At 39.0% G+C, this 20,079-nt stretch overlaps 1 protein-coding gene across 2 annotated transcripts; it reads left to right on the top strand.

Moving 5' to 3' along the window:
* Positions 1 to 514: 514 nt before the first annotated feature.
* LOC129368642 (moesin-like) lies at positions 515 to 19,170 on the top strand. Of its 2 annotated transcripts, XM_055043703.1 has the most exons (13): positions 515 to 857; positions 10,015 to 10,098; positions 11,357 to 11,452; positions 11,564 to 11,838; positions 11,929 to 12,012; positions 12,259 to 12,405; positions 13,448 to 13,544; positions 13,633 to 13,796; positions 13,980 to 14,110; positions 14,332 to 14,492; positions 14,583 to 14,675; positions 16,633 to 16,863; positions 17,044 to 19,170. In XM_055043703.1, exons 1-13 carry the CDS (start codon positions 846 to 848, stop codon positions 17,206 to 17,208), a joined length of 1,740 nt encoding a protein of 579 aa, XP_054899678.1. In that variant the 5' UTR covers positions 515 to 845; the 3' UTR covers positions 17,209 to 19,170. The 2 variants fall into 2 exon arrangements, with proteins under 2 accessions (XP_054899678.1, XP_054899679.1); XM_055043704.1 differs by lacking the exons at positions 515 to 857; positions 11,357 to 11,452; positions 11,564 to 11,838 and having other exon boundaries at positions 10,040 to 10,098.
* The last annotated feature ends 909 nt before the right edge of the window (positions 19,171 to 20,079 follow it).

Genomic DNA, 20,079 nt, shown 5'->3' with positions numbered 1-20,079 from the left:
ACGCACAAAAATAAATCCGGTGACATTTTTCCTACTTCAGGACAAAATTATTTCTATTAATTCCAGAACAATTGTACTTTTTCTTCACTCATTCCTGAGAAGTCAGAACCTTACCTACGCAATAAGCTTCCAATAGAATATCTTTAGTTTGATTAAACGTCAGACAGTAAAAACATTAAAAAAAAAAAAGCTTGTGTTGAGAACAACAGAAAAATCAGAGCTGGGTTTAGCCCCCCTGTGTTTTAGACCGTAGCACCGCTCCTGCATGATTAACAGCAGCCCTCCCCGTAATTTCCCCATAGTTCTTAACTGATGCAACATTTGAGCAATAGCGACCATGTCTGCTAAAATAACTCCTTTTCCCCTCTTTTTTTTTTTTTTAAATCTAGTCCCGGTGTACAGTCATGATGATGCGGCTGCCGCAGGCGGAGCCAGTTGCTGGCCTGAGCCCTGACTCTGAGCCTCTGTCTGGCTGGCTGCTGTCCTGTCATCGCTCTGGGTGTGGTTTTTTTTTTTTTTTTCTCGCAGCAGCAGCAGCTGGGGTACCGTTAGCAGGAAATCTAAGCTCCCACTCCGCGTTACTTTAAGGCGAAACAAAGAGAAACCCTCCCCGGAGCGCAGCTTTGAAAATAAAAAAAAGAAGAAGAAAAGAAGAAGCTTCTTCTAGTGTAGCAAAAAAAAAAAAAAAAAAAAAAAAAAAAAAAAAGTAGCATTGACCCGGGAGTTGCGTTTACTTGTTCTGATGGGAAAAAGTTTTCCCAACTAGTCAGCTGATTTAACAAGTTTAAGGAAAATCTGTGCGGGAGGCAAAACGAGCAACAACAACAACAAAAAAGACGGGAAAGATGCCGAAAACGGTAAGAGCGAACACCGCGAGAATTTGTTGTTTTAATTTCACAAATTTCTCTCTTTGTGATTTCCGAGTACAATGAGAGCTACTGCTTTGTCCCCGGTCGTAGCGCAGCGGGTCGGTGAGAAGTTCGAGGCGTTTTGTAGCATCCTTCCGAACTCGGCGGAGGGTCGCCGCCGTCTTTCCGTTAGGTGTGTGTGCGCTTGCGCGCTGCCGCCTCTCGGCTCACTAAAATTAGCGCCTTTAAATCAAACCCCTCTGCCCGCCGTTTTGCTCTTTTCAAACGGCACTTAAACGCCTCGGTGGAAGCTCCTCTCCGCTCACGCAGACCGAGATATTCCGCGCTCTCTTCTGGGGAGGTTTCGGCGGAAGTGTGGCCTGCTGCTTTAGCGAGCCGAGCCGAGCTAGCCTCTCTGTTTTTTTCCAAGGCCTCTTTATTTAGGCTGCTCCAACAAGGAGGGATTTGAACTGTCACTCTGGCCAGCTGTGCTGCCCAAACTCCGGGGGTGATTACCTATGTGTAGAGTTGGGAAATCATACATTTAAGGCTGAAAATGAAGAACCTCAGCCCTTGGAAATCTGTGTTGGTGCTGGTCATGTTCTGGACAAAGAAAAGCAAGGGGGGTGAACACAATGACAATGCCTCTTTACCACTGGGGCACACAGTTTATTGTGGCTTCTAACATTCATTTCAACTGCTGGACTTTGGTCAGTAAAAAAAATAAACAAATAAAAAAAGGTACTTTAATTAAGAGAATGAAAATTCATAGTCAATTTTAAGGGAGAAGTCAACTGATAGCAGAAGGCATGACCGGTGAGATGAAGATGATCAGCCTACGGAGCCATTGAGTCTTCCAGTTCATTGTCCACGATTGAACGTTTTAGTATATGTTACAGAGTTTGAATTTGGCATGGTTTGGAATCAAATAACCAACGTTACACTAACGAAACCATTCCTGCAATTTAACTTGCAGCTGCACACTTCTGGTCAGGTGGCTGAAAGAAGGTTTAGACACTTTTCATTGGCTGGTTACCGGAATCAGATCATACCAAGAGTTTAAAAGGTAGCAAAGCATGTGCTGCCCTCTTTCACTTGTTGCTGCGCACTGCCATTTAGCTGGCTAAAAGAAGGCTGCTGCACTTTCCTCTTGCTTACAAGAAGTAGAAATTTGGTTATTTTGAGAGCATTAGCAGTCAGAAGAAAAGAGGTAGTCATAGTGAGGAATCTAAGTGATTGCCATCAAGTTGACAAGCTAATCTAGGTGACTGCAGGCTACCAGAGCAGACAGCCCAACTAATTAACCTGCTGATACCAGTTATTATATTTGTGCTACTAAACACAATCATGAAAAAGATTTGATATTCTGAGCAATACTATAATATAAAAATGTCCATCATAATAGCTACTGTTGGGTGGTATTCTCGTGGCAACTAGATCACCATTATACATTTTTGTTTAAAATCTTTTCAGTAAATCTTTGATAGAGTGAAACGTTGCTAGTCTTACTCCAGTCTAGTCTTACTGGCTCATGTTTAGTTGTAATTTTTGGGGGGTCTCTAAGAATAAGCCTGAGTTAAAAACAAATAAACAAACAAACCGTGGTATCTCAGAGTTAAAACAAACATTTTACATAATTCAACTTATAAACAGAAGAGCCTTTTTCCTATCATTGCTTGTATATTACATTAGTTTATGCATTTTTATTAATGTCATCTCCAGTTCTTTACACCCAAAGACTAAAACATAGAAATAAAATTGCCCTGTTAGAGTCGCACCAGTGGAATAAGGTGATATTCGTAGGTTAATTTGCCTCGGTAGCTCCCCTACAGCCTGCTGCTTAGCAGGCATACCATTCATTCCTTATGTATTAGTCCCGTTTCAGCCGTTTGGCCGACACTGAGCAGCAACAGGTAGAAGATGAGAAAACTCGCATCACCGCTGCACTTCCTGTATCATCTCATTGCGATGACTTTAAATCACATGAACGCTACAATGGAAAATCTAGGTGTTGCTGAAACATAACAGTTAACACTTTTAGTTTCCTCATTATTTGTAACAGACCCACATGGAAAGTCAGTACTCTTAGAAGTTTTAACTGCTGCATTTCTCATTCGATTTCATACAACAACAAAAGGAAAACGTGAAACGCTTTCCAGTGCAAATGGCTCTGTCTCCTGTACCTGCTCTCTTCCTGTAGCATTGTTTCTGCCAGAACTTCCTCTGCATTTTTTGCCCCCCACCCTCCCATTTGTCACCCAGAATAAAATGTTAGGCGTTGTTGCCTCTCACATCAGTTTTGCAGTTATTTTTATCCACCGGTGCCTGAGCTGTAAAATACCTGTGAATTTTGATGCTGATGATATTTATCAGCAGTTAAAATGAAGCTGTTTTAAAAAAAGAATATTTTCACAGTCATTTTGTGTGAGCTGTTTCACACGCAAAACAGAGACGCACTAACCCTATTTGCACATGTTTAGTTGCTTACTGACAGCTGTTTTAACCCTTTATGCCTAGAGGAGAGTTTATAGTTAGCTACAATAGCAGCTATTTGGCAGTTCGCATAGTTCATGAGCGCAGAGCAAGTGCAGCAGTGATGCAGAATCTGCAGGGTGTATGCAATAAAGTGGCAGAAAGGGGAAACTAGAGGACAGAATGGATGCTAAAGAGGAAGCAGCAGGATTTTCCTAAATGACAGAGTTGTGAGTTTGTGGTTTGATTAAAAGTAAAAGTTAGACGGAAGTGAAGGGGAGGTGAGTTTCATTTATGCAGATCCATGAAGGGGATTTAGCTCCATCTCCGATCAGCTTTTTGTGACACTCAGTGAAACCGGCATGTAAATATTGGGCTGACAAGGTGAATAAAGAAAAGGAAGTTGGATGCACATATTCAGCATTTGTCTTGAAGTTAAGTTCCCACTAAAAATAAACCGGTTAATCCCAGTTGAGTTTTATGTTTTTTTCAAACTCGGTGTTTAAGTAACTCTAGAAATCAAGGCGTTTCACAAAGGCATTCATTTTTGAAAAAGTCTGTCTTTGCTGGAGTGCTCGTGGCGGTGCTTCAATTTCCCAAGGAAGTGATGTTGTGACTCAAGGTTTCTGCACTTACATCAGTTCCTTTCTGGTAATTTCCTCGCCTGTAGCCTTATATGGACTTTCACATCACGGTCTGGCTGTTCTCCACCCTGCTTCCCCCCGCGTGGTCCTCAGATGCAAAGCCCCACTTCAGATTGTATTTTCTGCAGTACAACAAGCACAGAAGTTCCTACATCCCTACTTTGTCAAATTTTATGACCTAATTCTGCTGTGTTTTATTACAGTGATTGCACAGAAAGGCTACATTTAATGGTATTGAGTAACTACTGTATAATTCAAAAGAGTTAAGGAAGTCCGATTCACACATATTTTCCATAAATATTGAAACTGACTTTTTTTTCAGTGCTTCAAAGCTTCGCCTAAGGGATGAATATGTTTTGAAAAATCTGCACGCTTCCCTTTTTTCCCCCACAATAAAATCTGATGTTTGCAACATAACACGCTCCATAAACAAACACAGAAACACTTTCACTGTTATTAGCAGAGCGAAACTTACCATTTTAAGCCTGTATGTCGTAGATGTTTGCCTGTTTTTGGAGCGCCCAGACCTTTAAAAAGTGTGTCTATGCAGACATGGTGAATGGAAAGAGCTGGAGGCATGCGAGCAGGAGATTAAATGGCTCTGTAGTGCACATAACTGAGGAGATTAGGACTTAGTAGAAGTAAAATTGGTGGGCAAAATGTAATCAAAAGCTGTGGAGTCTTTGTTTTCTGCTGGAAAGCCCTGAGAACATCACATATCTGAGAGTGAGTACAGTTTTACATGGCTGAGTTAACATGTTTATTTTTGCAAACCACAGATGTGTTTAGTATGAGGTTATGCTCTAGATACCCTACAGACCTGCTAAATCAAAGTATTTGACATTATGAAAAACAGAACTAGGGGCATGAAGAAAATTCACAAATCTAGGGAGTGGAGCAGGTGAAAATTAATGAAACGGTGATGAAAATGTTGCACTTATAAAAATCACATTGTTAAAATTGGGTAGTAAGGAGTATTATTTTTTACAGCATCGATTTTAAACAATTAAACATTGTTTAACATCACTGGTATCACAGTTTTGTGGCCGATTTCCAGTCTTTTCTTTGGAAAAGCTTTGAGCTGTTGGCCCCTTCTGTTTCCTCTCTTCAATATAAAACAATATAAGAACAGGACTGAAAGTATTTGCGAGTGATCATTCATCATTTATTAAGTATGTTGCGCTGTGTGAGAGGACAGTCACAGGGTTTGTTTTTACATGTTAAAACTTTGACAAAACTATTTAGAGTTGACATTTTTGAGTGTTTCAGATGTTGCATTAGGTTTAGGTTTTGATGACAACTAAGTATGGCATAGAATCAGTCTAATAAACACAAAAATAAAAATAAAACACACCTATTATTAGATATGTTGGGTCAGTACATGACTACATTAATTGATGCAAATATTAATTTAATTTAATCCTGTTTTTAAATATATCTATTTATCTTTTTAAATCAGTTTTTTAATGGGACTCCTCTGCTGGGAGGAGTACAGTTGAGTAGTAGAGCTGCTGCTGCTCTGCATCAAAAGGAGTAAAGGTAGTTCAGGCATCTTGTCATAACTCCCTTTTGGGTCCATCCCTTTGGAGGATTTCCAGGCCCAGCCCATTGGGAGGAGTACTCAGGGAAAACCCAAAAGTACCTGAAGGGATTATGTATCTTGTCTGACGTCCCCAGAGTGAGGTGGAGGACGTCACTGAGCTGGTTTCCATCCCTTACATCCCCAACTTGGATAAGCACAAGACAATAGGTAGATGGGATTTGCAAACATTATTTAAAGTTGATTGTTTTGATGATAATTCAAGTTTTAAGCATCATCTGTCTTGATACTCTGCCCACCCACAGTTAGTTTTACTTACTGTAAACACGGTTCTGTAAGCGTTCTGTTTGGAAGACGCAACGCCTTACTTTAACTCTGAGATCTGCAGACCTCTGCATGTTCCACGACTTATGAGTTGAGAGGGAGAAAACGGAGAAAATCTGCTGTAATTCATTCAGCCTTAGTGGTGTTTGCTAAAGTCGCTGACTCCGGTCCAGCGACTTCTTTTTGTACATGGAAAAGTTGCAAGTGTACAACGTCGCAGTGAAATGACCAGCGTGTACCCACTGCTGTCCAGCTTTCTGTCGTAGCAGCAAGAGAAAGCATGTAACTTTTATTGACATGAAATAGTTTATTTATGCAATGCTTTTTACACCTAAAGTGCTTCCTTTGAATACAATGATGGCTCAATAGCTAACTTTGGATCTTCACTGTTGTTAATTACCAAATTACCAGATGAACAAATTTAGTTTTTATCATCAGCTTACTTTTTCAGTGTTTGTGATGACATTGTAAAGCAGTTGCTCTGTCGTTTGGTCCCCTGGTTTGACGGAAACCTCTTCCTTTTCTCTCACCGACCATCTTCCTGTCACTCAGTTTAAACTAAGCCATCAGATTTTTTCCCCCTCTCTCATGCAGCAATGTAAGACTAAGTAGCACTACTGATTGATATATTAACTAACTGTACACTGAACTGTGTTTTTTTTTTTTCCTCATTCCAGTTTGGTATAAATATTGAAGTTAACAGCTTCAGTCTAAGCTTGCTGGAATCTAAGATGTTGTTTCAGGTTATTTCTGTACTTTCTCTTGACTCCTACTTCCTGGCTGAGCTGTTAAGTGGCTTGTGCTAACATTTTAAAATAACCATTTCACTTCACTGAAGGAGATAAGACACACCTTTTTGTTTTATTCAAGCTGAAATCAAGTGGTCTTTCTGCTTATCAAGGAGTCCTATTGTTTAGGAGCTGCTGGAATTAGGTCGACCTTAAGTCGCTGCAGTCAATGAAGAGATTGGTTTCTTCTTGTTTTCCAAAGGCGCTTGCTGTTATCTTATGTGTTGACTTGGCTTGAGTTGAAAGGGTTGTGGTTGCGAGCCACACAGGGAGATAAAATTGTGGAAAATGTATCATGGGCAACTGACTGCAAGGATATTAAGTGTGCACAATGAATTTTAATCTTTGTACTCTTTTTGCTTTGAAAACCGTGGATGTACTGTTCAATCAAAGGACATGTTGTATCAGAGCTCTTTGCTCTGCTCTTCATCTTCAAACCTTCCGGTTTCTTTCAGTAGTTTCTCTTCCTCTTCCTGACGGTGCAACTGGGGGTATTTTCTGCAGTTCACCTTCGCATGAACTCGACTCGTTCACGTTCCTCCTCGTCCTCCTATCAGAACCCCAGCATTCCAACAACATTTTTTTGACTCTTCACAGAATCCCAGAACATCTGCTGTGTGGGCAGCTCAAAGGAATGTGACTTGATTAGGAAAATCCTCGTATTTTAAGATGGTGTAATAGCTTTACTGGGGATGGTAGTTCCTCATATCTGTCTTATTGGGGATCAGTGAAAATTTTGTCTATGTCAGAAAGAATCCTTCTTTACCTCCTTACTCTGTTATAAGTCTACACCGATTTTTTTTTATCTTACAGTTTATATTAATAATTGTAATGGTGCATAAATGGTGTGGTATGATGGATTTTGAAAATGTGTAGGGTTGGTCATAGCTGCCACTGGCGCCCGCTTGGTGAAATTATTGGTTTTGCTAAAGTTTCTGGGCACTCTGACATTGTTTTTTATTATTTCAACTTTTCTTTTTCTTCAGTACATGAACAAGGCTAAGAGACAAATCAAACTCCAAATGTATATTTAACTCCAATGGGTATGCTGCTCTTTGACAAATTAACAAACTGTTAATTTGTTTGAGTTTTAATACTGTAAAATGAGGGAATAACAAAAATGGACAGTTGTAACCATATTTTTCCGAACTACCTGTGTGACAATGACGAAATAAAACTCCAGCCCTAACAATAGCAGATGACGTTTAAACATTTGCATTTTAATTCTGTGCATTTTTGCAAAGGTTAAGTGTATAGCAGCTTGACACTAATGCTAACAAAAATGTTCGCTCAAGCACTGATAGAGTAGGACGGCCACATGTCAATTTTAAAAGAAACTGAAAATGTACTTGTTGCAGCTAGCTAGCATTAGCACTGATGAACAACTAGCAATCAATGGAAATTAAAAAAAGTTGTCCCTATGAACTATTGCTTCAAAAACCATAAGTTTGCTGCCTTTTGTTGGCAAATAATAGCCAACATCATAAAAATCATGCCGGCAGTTACTCAAGTGCTGTCGGTGTTGGTAGGATACATTGGTTGTAAAAAGCAAAAAGCATGGCAGCATGGGAGAAATACAGCCAATGCCATTCAGGATGCTTAAGGATCCTTGACAAAAGCTATGCATTGCCAGTAACAAGCCAATGATCAAATATAACTTGACTCAATGTTGGGAACAGCAGAAAAGAGAAGCCAGCGAAACTTAACACATGGACCTGAGGGTGGTGTTTCTTCAACTGGGTACTAATAATAGCCTCTGAAGTGTTTTTGAGTTCAGGCCATAAGAGACACACCCTAAGCAGGCAGAAAATTTAGATGCGTAGTTCCCTTTTCATGCAAGATTAACTATTCTCACTCCGGAAATGGAACCGCTTGCTCACCGCCACTGCGGTGGGGAGCTGAACTCTTATCTGCTCTAAACCAAAAAAAAAAAAAAGCAAAAGGTGTTCTGCCATGTTCAGAGGTGTCGGTTAAATGTTTCTACAAATAAATTCATTTGACTGCGTTGACTCAGCTTCACTTCGGAGTCTTTAACTGCAGTGGATGACAGGAAGTGGCAGAGGAGAAAGTGTCCTGAGCAGTAAAATGGGGTCTTGCTGACATGGTTGGGAAAGAACGCAACTCTAATCGAGGCCCCGCAACTGGGAAATAATGCACACCATTGTTGTTCAGGGCAGGCGTGGGCCTCTGCCTGCATAGTTATTTCCCAATAGAGAAGCATGCTGCTGTTTAAGTCTTCTTTAACACAGAAAGAGTCAGCTTACTAAGCACCAAATCAGTTTTGACTCTGGGTGACCTTTTTGAGAGAGACTAAGAGGTTAGATAAGCACATCCAAATGTTGACCATGTGTAAAAAAGAAAAAGCTATTTGAACTATAGAATTTGCTCCCTGAAGAGACAATCAATCTACAATAACGGTGCTCATGTTTGGCTTTAGTAGAGCAGAAAGTTTAGCAGCATGCAGGCTCTTTTTGATACATGACAGGATGTAGACGGCTCTCATGAGAGATCAGTGTTTAGCCATCTTGCCTCACACGGCCCAGCCTCCAGAGGATGTGGTTACTTCCTGTAGATAACTTCTACACCCGAAGCCAGACTGGCAGAGACAATCAGTGGAGTGTGGAACCATGAGACAGGGTTTTCAATAAAATTCACTCTTTAAAACAATACAGAATCGGTACAGTGGCAGCAGCTTTGTTTGGACTGCCTTGTTTTTCTTTTGTTTTTTTTAATAATGCATAATTAGGTGGCTTCCTATTTGTACAGTGTTTCTGTATGTTGTCCTCTAGTTCTAATTTTCTAAATAAAACCTATTTCTATTTCCAGGATTACATATCTTTATTTAAAATTTTTTTTAATGGTATAGAGCTTTGGAAAAAAATAAGAGCCCAATGTGCTGAACCCCATTGAAAACATTGTGGTTTTCCAACCAAATAGTGATTTCTGGACTCTTCCCAGGTTAAAACACTAGCATTGTTTATGAGTTTGTTTTCTGTGCATTATCTGAGGTCTGAAAGTGCTGCATCTTTTTCATGATTTTGAGTGGTCTCTTAATTTTTTTCCAGTGCTTTATTTAAGCTGTTGTTGACATAAAGACAGAAATCCTGAACTTCTGTTTGTTTTGGTTAAAAGTTGCACTGGGCTTTAGGTACAATTTGCACCACGAGTGCGTAAAGGTCCACAAAGAGTTTTTGCACTCTATGTTTATCACAATATGTTTCAAATTGAATCACAAAAAGCCAGCAATGAACCTAGAAGGGATTTTCAGATTTTTACTAACATTTTATGAACAGTACACATGTTGCCTGGATTAGATGACAATTTCAATGTAAAGAGTGATGTTTGGGTTACTTATATCTATATAAATATTTTTTCTTCTATTCTCTCTCTTCAATCAGGTCAGTGTGCGTGTTATCACGATGGATGCTGAACTGGAGTTTGCCATTCAGCCCAGCACAACGGGGAAACAACTCTTTGACCAGGTATGATACAACTGACTTACTTACTATTTTCTGTTAATGTGTGGCTGGTTAGACTTGTATGCCGCAAACTGTGTTTCTGTCAACATTTTCTTATGGGCATTTTGAAGTATCACATTAGAAAAGATTGGTGTGAATGGCAAAATTTTAAATCATTTCCTTAATTTCACAAAAACTGTTTTTATGCTCGCTTGAGGTGGTTTGGGGCTTTTTGGAAAAATGAGTAATGCACCAAAGGGCAGCTGGAAGTAATTTACCTCACAGAACTGATCAGGTGTCTTTCTCGACATTCCCATAACTCGATGTAGAATTGCATTTATTTCTCTACATCTCAACATGCAACATCGCCAAAAGTGCAAGTCCCGGAAAATCTCTCGCCATTTTTCTGAGATGTGTGGTCTATGCTAGTTTGCAACCTTTGCTTCCTATTTGTTGCAGCCCTTCATAGCATCAGTGCCTGACAAAATTACGCTTTGCATAGTCTGGTTGATTTGCTCAAAACCACTTTATGTAAATATGCTGAATTTTCATGTTCTTTTCTTGGGGGGCAGGGGGTATTTTGCAACAGTTTGAGTTTGCTCAAAATTTGAATGACATTTACACAGAGCTACAGTGAATACGTATTATTAATCAGGTCAGATTTAAACCTAAAGTTTTAATCTCAAGTGTGCCACAGTGATAATAATGTTGTATATTTTTGCTTCTAGCGAATCTAGTCATTCCGATCTTGATTTATCGATATTCATTTGGTTATTTATAAAAAGTATGATGAAAATCTTTCATTTAAACAACTTATTGCAGCCTAAAGGAAACATCAATCAATAAAATAATAGATTCCCTTTTTCAAATAATTTATTTTTGCCTATGTGCTTTGAGGTTTGACGTGTTGCGCATGCAGAGATGCCTCTATGTCTACCCTGAATGAACTCGGTTGATCACTTTGCCTAGATTCCTAAGTGCACTGCACTACTACCATCTGATTGGCTGCATTGCTGCTTGTATATCAAAAAACTGAACAGGTGATCCAAAGTGTGTTTATTTTATTCATCCTCTTTGACCCTGATGTGCCTAAATGTTCGGTAAATTTTTGGAAGGTTGCTAGTCCATCACAGAACCTGGATGAGTACAAATACTATGACCTACAATCAGTTTAAATAAACATTTATATGTTTTTACATGTGGTAGGAAACTGAATCATTCAGAGAAAAGCCCATTCAGTGGCAGCTTGTAGACAAATGATCCCTTCTTTTGACATTTTAAGGTGGTAAAGACCATTGGACTAAGAGAGGTTTGGTACTTTGGACTCCAGTACCAGGATACAAAGGGTTTCTCCACCTGGCTGAAGCTCAATAAGAAGGTGAGCTCTTCATTCGACTCTTTTTTTTTTCTTTCTCCTTCTTTTTCTTCTTCTTCTTTATGTGATCCTTAGTTGTAAACCCTTCACCTCTGACCTCATCTTGTATTTCAGGTGACGGCCCAGGATGTGAGGAAGGAAAACCCGCTTTTTTTCAAGTTCCGTGGCAAGTTCTTCCCTGAGGATGTAACGGAGGAGCTGATCCAGGATGCCACACAGCGGCTCTTCTTCCTGCAGGTGAAGGAGGCGATCCTAAACGACGACATCTACTGCCCCCCGGAGACGGCGGTACTCCTGGCCTCCTACGCCGTGCAGGCCAAGTTCGGCGACTACAACAAGGAGGTGCACACATCGGGCTACCTGAGCAGTGAAAACCTGCTCCCTCAGAGGTAGCGCTGCTTTTGTTGTTCTCCTGTCGTCACATTTATCTGGCTGTTGATGTTAGTGCGCCGAATGACGGTTGTGTCCCATGTTCCTAGAGTACTGGATCAGCACAAACTCAACAAAGAGCAGTGGGAGGAGAGAATTCAAGTGTGGCATGAAGAACACAAGGGCATGATGAGGTGACTCACACTTGCTTTGGCTTCTTCTTCAAAAAGTAGTTCTTCTGCACATTGTTTCACCACTTTTGTGCCTTTGGTTAGTAAAAACTTTTCTGGCACAGAGAAAAAAAAATGCTACCTCTATTGCTTTACCTTCGACTAGAGTCTGATTGCTTAAGCTCAGATTGCTTATCAGGGTCAGGACCTTTTGGCCCTTTGGGCGTTTCAGCTCTCTCCACCCGAGAGCTGAAAGTCGCGTGTTCACAGGGAGGAATCCATGATGGAGTACCTGAAGATCGCCCAAGACCTGGAGATGTATGGAGTGAACTACTTCAACATCAAGAACAAGAAAGGAACTGAGCTGTTTCTGGGGGTGGATGCTCTGGGTCTCAACATTTATGAACAGAATGACAAGTAAGTCATTGTCTTGGTTTAGGTTTTATCTGTTCAGCAAGGAGGAGATTTTTCATTCAGATTAATTGCACCCTTGGTAAAGCTGTGTAAATAAGTAGTTTTTTTCGAATAGCATTTTTCAAGGTTGAAGCACACAGTGGAAAGGAAACCTCAAAGGTTTTCTAAAAGATTTATGTTTGGGGATTGTTGTTGGTGGAACAATCAGCTTTATTCCCATCAGACGAAGCCAGGCTGCTTCAGGAAAAGTCCTTGTAGGCTTGTCTTGTTAGGACAAAGAAGGCTTTTTTTCCATGCATCAAACAGCAGGCTTGCATGAAGATATCGACTAACAGTTTAATAAAACTCTTGGACCCCTAGACGCCACTCTTTGCTGCAGTTTTCTGTGGAAAATTGTTGACACTGTTTCAGTTTTTTTCTACTTTTAAATTATTAATCTAACTGTAATTATTGATGCTTATGGGCAAAAAGTTATTTTCTTGTGGGAATTTTCTGATCTGCTCAGCTCATTGTGCATAAAATTTAGTTTTTTTTCTTCAAGTAAATTTAAAGGCAAGTTTTTTCAGCTTGAAATTATCCTACCACAATATGACATGAATTCATGTAAGTTATTTTTTATATATTTACCATGTGTAAATAAATATAGAAGGTCCTTGACTAAGTTATGATGACCAGAATTGTTCCGCTTTAGTTCTTTCCAGTTTATGAATATGTTATCACAGTGTATTTGTATTGTTTATAATTTGTGATTTGCTCCCTATGTAGAGGAAACTGAAATGTTTTGATGTAGCGTTTAGGACCTAACACAACTCCTTTGGGGACTCCACATTTAATGTGTTCAAACTGTGAAACATTTTTTTAAAGAAAAACAATGAATGGCGTATTTAGTCATCCCTCAATCCTGTAGTCTTAAGAGTAGCAGTGATCCTGGTTTATTTATTGTATTTTAAGATAGATCAAATAGACCAACTCTGTATTTTTGTTTGAATAATTTGTATAATACTAATTAACTAAATAGCTAATTCTGTCTTGCCACCATTAACAGAATGACGCCCAAAATTGGATTTCCTTGGAGTGAAATAAGGAACATTTCCTTCAACGACAAGAAGTTTGTCATCAAACCAATTGACAAGAAAGCACCAGTATGTTTTAGTGTAAATAATATCATTAAAATGCATTTCTCGTTTGATGTTTTACAAAAAAAAAACTTTAATTGTACTTGAACTACAGGACTTTGTATTCTATGCTCCGAGGCTGCGCATCAACAAACGCATCCTGGCTCTGTGCATGGGCAACCATGAGCTGTACATGCGCCGCCGCAAACCCGACACCATTGAGGTTCAGCAAATGAAGGCGCAGGCTCGGGAGGAGAAGAACCACAAAAAGATGGAGAGGTACCAATGGACAAATATGTTGGAATTTCACAATGGAAACAAATAACGTCCCAGTTTCTTTGTTATAAAAAATTGTGTTCATTGAAGCTCTGCAATAAGTGGGTCTCTGTTCACTGTATGTATTTAAGTTGCAAGCTATGATGAGCAATCTGACATTCTTTCTCCTTGTTTTTTTCCCTTTAGGGCTCTGTTGGAGAACGAAAAGAGGAAAAGAGAGGTCGCAGAAAAAGAGAAGGAAAAGATTGAGAAAGAGAAAGAGGAGCTGATGGAGAAATTGAAGCAGATTGAAGATCAGACCAAAAAAGCCCAACAAGGTGGGGAAAATTTCAGCAACCAAGTAAAACTTACTCAAAAGTTTTAAGTATATTTAAGACTCTTGTCCGCGTGGACTGATCTCTTGCAACTTTTAGATGAATCCTGGTTCAATACACCTGAACCAAATGGCAGAATTACAGTTGCAGACTCCTGCTCTACAATCAATAAAGCAATGTCTGCTTCTGATAGTTGTTACCATTAATTTTGATTATGTGCACAGAGCTGGAGGAGCAGACTCAGAGGGCTCTGGAGCTGGAGCAAGAGAGGAAGCGTTCTCAGGAGGAGGCCGAACGTCTGGAATCTGAGCTGAAGGGAGCTGAGGAAGCCAAGATGGCGCTGCTGCAGCAGTCAGAGAACCAGATGAAGAACCAAGAACACCTGGTCCGTTACATCAGACATGTTGGTGTGATGTCTAAAACAATGTGCTAATGATTTCAGTTACCTTTAGATTTCTTTCTTTACTGTTTTTAGGCCACAGAGTTGGCTGAACTGACTTCAAAGATCTCTCTCTTGGAGGATGCTAAGAAGAAGAAAGAGGAAGAGGCAAACGAGTGGCAGCAGAAGGTGTGGTCCAAGTTTCTGCTTCTTTTTTTCACACATTTGCCTACTCTCCAGATGTCAGGTGGCAAATTTCCCTTCAAAAAATGTTGTGTTTTACATTCCAACTTTTATCAAATCTCAACTTGCTCCTCTCAGTTGGACGCAAAACTACTGAACACGTGTTCTGGTCTCAGATAAGTCCATGTTTCACATACTGTTGGGGGAAAATGTCACGTTTATATGGCAAAGTGTAGAGACCTTGTATCTTATCAGCTAAGAAACCAGGAACTTCATAATTCATTTTACATGATTAATGACTCTTCCTTTTTCATTTTTTCTGGTTTTAAACCTGGTTTCGAATCTCTTGACATTAGAGCTACATTCACTCGCTTGCACTCACAAACGCTCACACATGTATTCACTGATACGGAGATCGGTAGCAACAATTTAGCATCCAGCAAAATCTGTTATGACAGGCCATAGCACAAGCTATAGGAATTTTTCCTATAGCTTTAATCTATGTGGCTTGAAAGTGACTAACATTTGTGTTTTCTCTGAGAAGGTCAGCGGATATGCATAAGTCTTTTTATTTTTATGCAATAAAGCCATATTTATGTGTGAAAGTAAGCATAAGAATTAAGGAGGAATTGAGAGCAAGTGGTGTTGAACAGCTTCAGCGCCTCCTACCACTGAGCAAAATGAAAAAGGCATGTACTCTAGAGCCACCATGTGGCGAGAAGTGAGAAGGCAGTAGTGTGGCATTTTCCTAACGACCAACCTGTCGGTGGAAAACAATGATTTTCTTGTTTTTATGTGTCGTGTGTGCAGTGATACATCCGGCTCAGAAGAACAAGATGAGACTTCAGCAGTGATTTGGGAAAACCAGTTTACACAAAACCTTCTCAATCGCAAACATTGGATGTTATTTGTAATTAGAGTGAAATATTTAGATCAGGTTTTTAAAACTTGCCTCGCGTAAAAAACACACAAAAAATCTCTTTATTTTCAGAAATAAAAACTAAAACTGTGTTTTAGGAAAAGTCAATTATATGTTAATCTGCAGATGAAATAAAGAGATTAAATGCAGTCCAGTATTTTAGTTAAGCTGTAAAACAGATGCTAACTTCACCTTTGTTAGCAGCAAACTGTTGACCACCATAACATGTTTTAGGCGCCATTCTCATTCATAATTATTCTTACTCATGAGAATTAGATTTTCTTTCTTTCAGATTAAAGCATGCTGTCAACCACCCTGATGACAAGTTACAATTGAAGAACTACTTCCTGTCTTTCTTCAAACTAAGTTTCAAACATAGACAAATGGTGTGGAGTTCAAAGCAATTTGCTTGTTTTTTTTTTAATTTTTTTATCTCTGCTCATAATAATGGCTTACACTACAGCAGAGGAAGTAACATGCTAACAGCAGCCAGCGAGCTAGCGCGTTATTAGCTGGATATAACATAGACAAGAAATGCTGTGGTCATTTAGAATTGCAAGCTGTCAAATCGCCTAACCTGGTTTTAAACTCGCTTAATAGGAAATAAAAAGAGGTGAAAATACTCTGCTTCTAAATTGTCTCAATTTGCTTGTTTAAAAATGAGTAAATCGAAATTAAAGTGTCATAAATCCAGTTTTCAGATTATCTTTGTGTGCTGAAAGCTCCTCGGTTCCCCTATGATCAAAAACAAGCCCAGCCACGGCTATTGGTGATTTCCTGTTAGTGTGACTAAAGTTCTCTTTAAGTGCTGGAAATCCTGTTTAACATTTTGACGGTGGTGCCAAGTTTCCGTGCTGTGCAGTTTTTGAGCACTCAGACATTCCAGTCTCCGTTACTGGCACCGCTATCAGCTCATGTTGCATTCCTTTTTCCTTTGATACCCTCCCATATGCAGGCATAAGCACACAAAGAAAGCAAACTCTGTTTTATAGAGCTATAAATAATGATCAGACCGGCCATCTTATCATTTCTTGTCACCCTCAGGCCACCACAGTGCAGGAGGACCTGGAGAAGACCAAAGAAGAGCTCAAGAACAAAGTGATGGCGGCCCATGTTCAGGAGCCACTCAATGCCGAGAATGAGCATGACGAGAATGACGAGAGCAGCGCCGAGGCTAGCGCCGAGTTCACGTCTGCGGCTACGTACAAGGACCGCAGCGAAGAGGAGCGAATGACCGAAGCCGAGAAGAACGAGCGTCTGCAGAAGCATCTACTTGTAAGACCGGGTTTATATATGATTGGTTGTTCATACTTCTGAGAGGTTTGGCGTGAGCAGTTTTCATTTATTGAATAGTTTGGGTCAAATTAAAACACATCCAGCTTTTATTAGCTACAGTATTATTTATTTATTTTCATATTTTGCTCTGTTCAATGTTGTGGGTTTTTTTCCCCTTAGGCTCTGAGCTCAGAGCTCGCCAACGCCCGAGACGACACCAAGAAGACAGTGAACGACATCATCCACGCGGAGAACATGAAAGCCGGACGTGACAAGTACAAGACCCTCAGACAGATCCGGTCGGGCAACACCAAACAGCGCATCGACGAGTTCGAATGCATGTGATGCGCTCGACCAGCAACGCAATACGGGCCCCGCCCTGTCCGGGGCCCCACTGCTTGGACTGCAGTCCTGCCTCACTCAAGCTGTTTTTCTTTTTTTCTGTACGCAAACGAAATCAGATCAACGTGACGTAGCTGCAAAAAGCACAGCACACATTGTACAAATATGGATGTGGAAGACTCCAACTGTTTTTATTTCTTAATTAGAATTTTTGGCAAGTCACTGGTTGTAAAGGGACATACTGTATTTTGGTAGTACATTCCTGATAGGGGGAGGGGCTATGTAGCATATTAGCAAAGGCCTTATGCCGGTATTATGACTTACTGAACAAAGATCTTTTAGTTTCTTTATATATTTTCTGTCATATTTGAAAACGAAGGCATGGATTTGGCACTGCTTAGAGTCTGATTTGCAGGCACACTTTTGCTATCATCATGCAATAGTTCTTCACATCAGGCTGGACTTTCTTTTTGATTTGACATCAGGCTTCTCCTCCGTGTTCAGCACACGTACTGTATGCATCTTTGTCTATGAGGAGCGTAATAAAGCAGTATTAATTTTTGTTACCATTTCTTTGTTTTTACAGATTTCATTGATTTCTCATTTGTCTGCATTCAAAATCTGCCAACTATTTCTAAATCGATCATCAGTATTTACGACCCAATCCATAATAATGTGATATTAAAGATTTAAGTACCATTTCAAACATTTGGTCTGTTTTTGTCTCTTTTTTTAGGCATTTTTATTTATTTATTTTTGGATCTGTGCAGGCAAATTATGATTAGTCAACATAAAAATCCTTTGCAAGCTTTCAAGGTCGCATATAAACACAAAAAAGGTAATATTTACTGACTTTACTTCAATTTTTTTCTAATTTTTCAAAAATGCCATGAAGTTTCACTCTTCATAGCCGTTACCTACATTTGAAGCATATTGTGCTCTGAGTTTTTATAGTTGTAGTTACTTTCTAATGAGGTTATTTGATTGTTAAGCTGCATAAACATAAAACGGTTAAAGAATTTCACTGAAGTGACGTTTCAGTCTTTTCTTGTCTGTAGATTTATAACTGCTCAGCTCCGTAACTATTTATTTCATCTAAATGCATATAATAAAGACATATGCACTGAAAAGAGAAACAATTCACTTTAAAATTTGAAACATAAAAGAGGGGCACCTTTTCTGCTTTTGCATGCGGATTTTGATATACTGTATGTATTTAACTAGTTTTTTTTGTATGTTGTAGTTGGAATTATTTGGATGTGATGATGTCTGACGCATTAGGATGTTTTAGATGTTTTTGTACACGACAAACTTAAAAAAACAAAAAGAAAATCTTGCCAATAGTTTTACTTTGTTAAAAAAGGAACAACATTTATGCATCAGAGCTGGTTAAAAGACAAATGAAAAATAACTGACAATAAAGTGTGCTGTACCTCTAAAGCTTGATGATTGTGCCATAAGCAGATACTTGAACCAAGCCCCCAGAAATATGCATAAAAATAGACTTTTTTTTTCTGATACCATTTGATGAGGTTTGATTTTATGTCATGTATGATATATATATTTTTTGTAGCAATTAAAGACCTTTTTGAAAATTTATGTACCCTTTAATGCAGAATGTATTTTAGTCATGAATATTTCAGACCGTTTTATTTTCATAATGACTTTTGCAAAATGATTTTTTTTTCTAAAGCATTTCATAAACAGTCTGGACTATTTCCAACAAATCATGCCTTAAATCTTCAAATAAATTAGAAAAGTCATGCAAATGTTGTGGACTCCTTCGTGTTGATGCAGCAGTCTCATAACTTCAGTCCAAGGATTTGAAGCAAAACGGCAACAAACTGTTTTTTAAGTGTGTTTGGTTTTTAGAAAGAAACAACGGAAACGTGAACAACTGTAAAACGATGCAGTGTTTTGCCCTTTTTTACTATTCAGCAGCAACTAATAAAAGTTTGGTAAAAGTGTTGTCTCCCTTCATTTCCTTATTTCTGGCACGGTAATGTCAAATTCCACTCTCTTCCACTATGTGGCTCATTTCATTTCGAGTCCAATTCAGTCTCTTAACAGCAGAAGTTTAAAAAGTTTTTAGCTTATTTTCAACATAGCACACTTTTTACATCTTTATAACATCTTTTTAATCACTGTAAAAGTTATTTAGATCTTTCTTTTTGTTTTTAAGCTATGTGTATTTGAGAACACAAAGCTTGAGATCAACATTTTTAGTCTGAGGAGAGACCTTGGCAGGTCCGCCTTGCAAGGTTTTCAACTTCAAGTTGCACACTTGAACTTTACATCAACGTCAAAATGCAGACAAGAAATCAAAATCATAACATGCGTACGGGGTCTTCAAAAGAGCTTTTAACTCTTCCAGAGACAGCAGCTTTCACATATTAAATACATTTAGATTCTACAGAAACCGAGATTCAAGAACTGAAAATTTTCTGTGTTAAGATTGCAGGCCTGCGCAAAAGTAGAGTTTATATCTGAAATACATGGCAGTACTGTTGGCTTCTCAGGCCTAAACAGAAAATGAAATACACCCTGATTTGCTGTGAACAATGAATATATGCAAAAAACTAAATAGTAAAAATACAGAATGGAAAGAAGTGCAGAGTAAATAATGTCACCACAGCAAAAAATATCAAAAAGTTTGTCTGAACTAGTTTTCTTTCCTGACTGTTAAATTAAGAAAGGCCCTATTTTGATGATAAAAGCCTAGAATAACCCTTAAAAAAATAAAATAAATGCCCAATATGCACTCTGAAAATCAAATAGTAAAAGACACAATAATGTTACAACGCTTGGAGGACACGTCCAGGAGCATTTTCACACCACAAAAGATGCGTATTTACCTTTATTTTCAACCATGTA

The sequence above is a fragment of the Poeciliopsis prolifica genome, unplaced genomic scaffold (genome assembly GCF_027474105.1).
Source record: "Poeciliopsis prolifica strain line A6 unplaced genomic scaffold, Auburn_PproV2 SCAFFOLD019, whole genome shotgun sequence".
Taxonomy (NCBI): Eukaryota; Metazoa; Chordata; class Actinopteri; order Cyprinodontiformes; family Poeciliidae; genus Poeciliopsis; species Poeciliopsis prolifica.
Note: the sequence above shows the minus strand (reverse complement) of the source record. Positions and strands in the feature narration are given on the sequence as shown.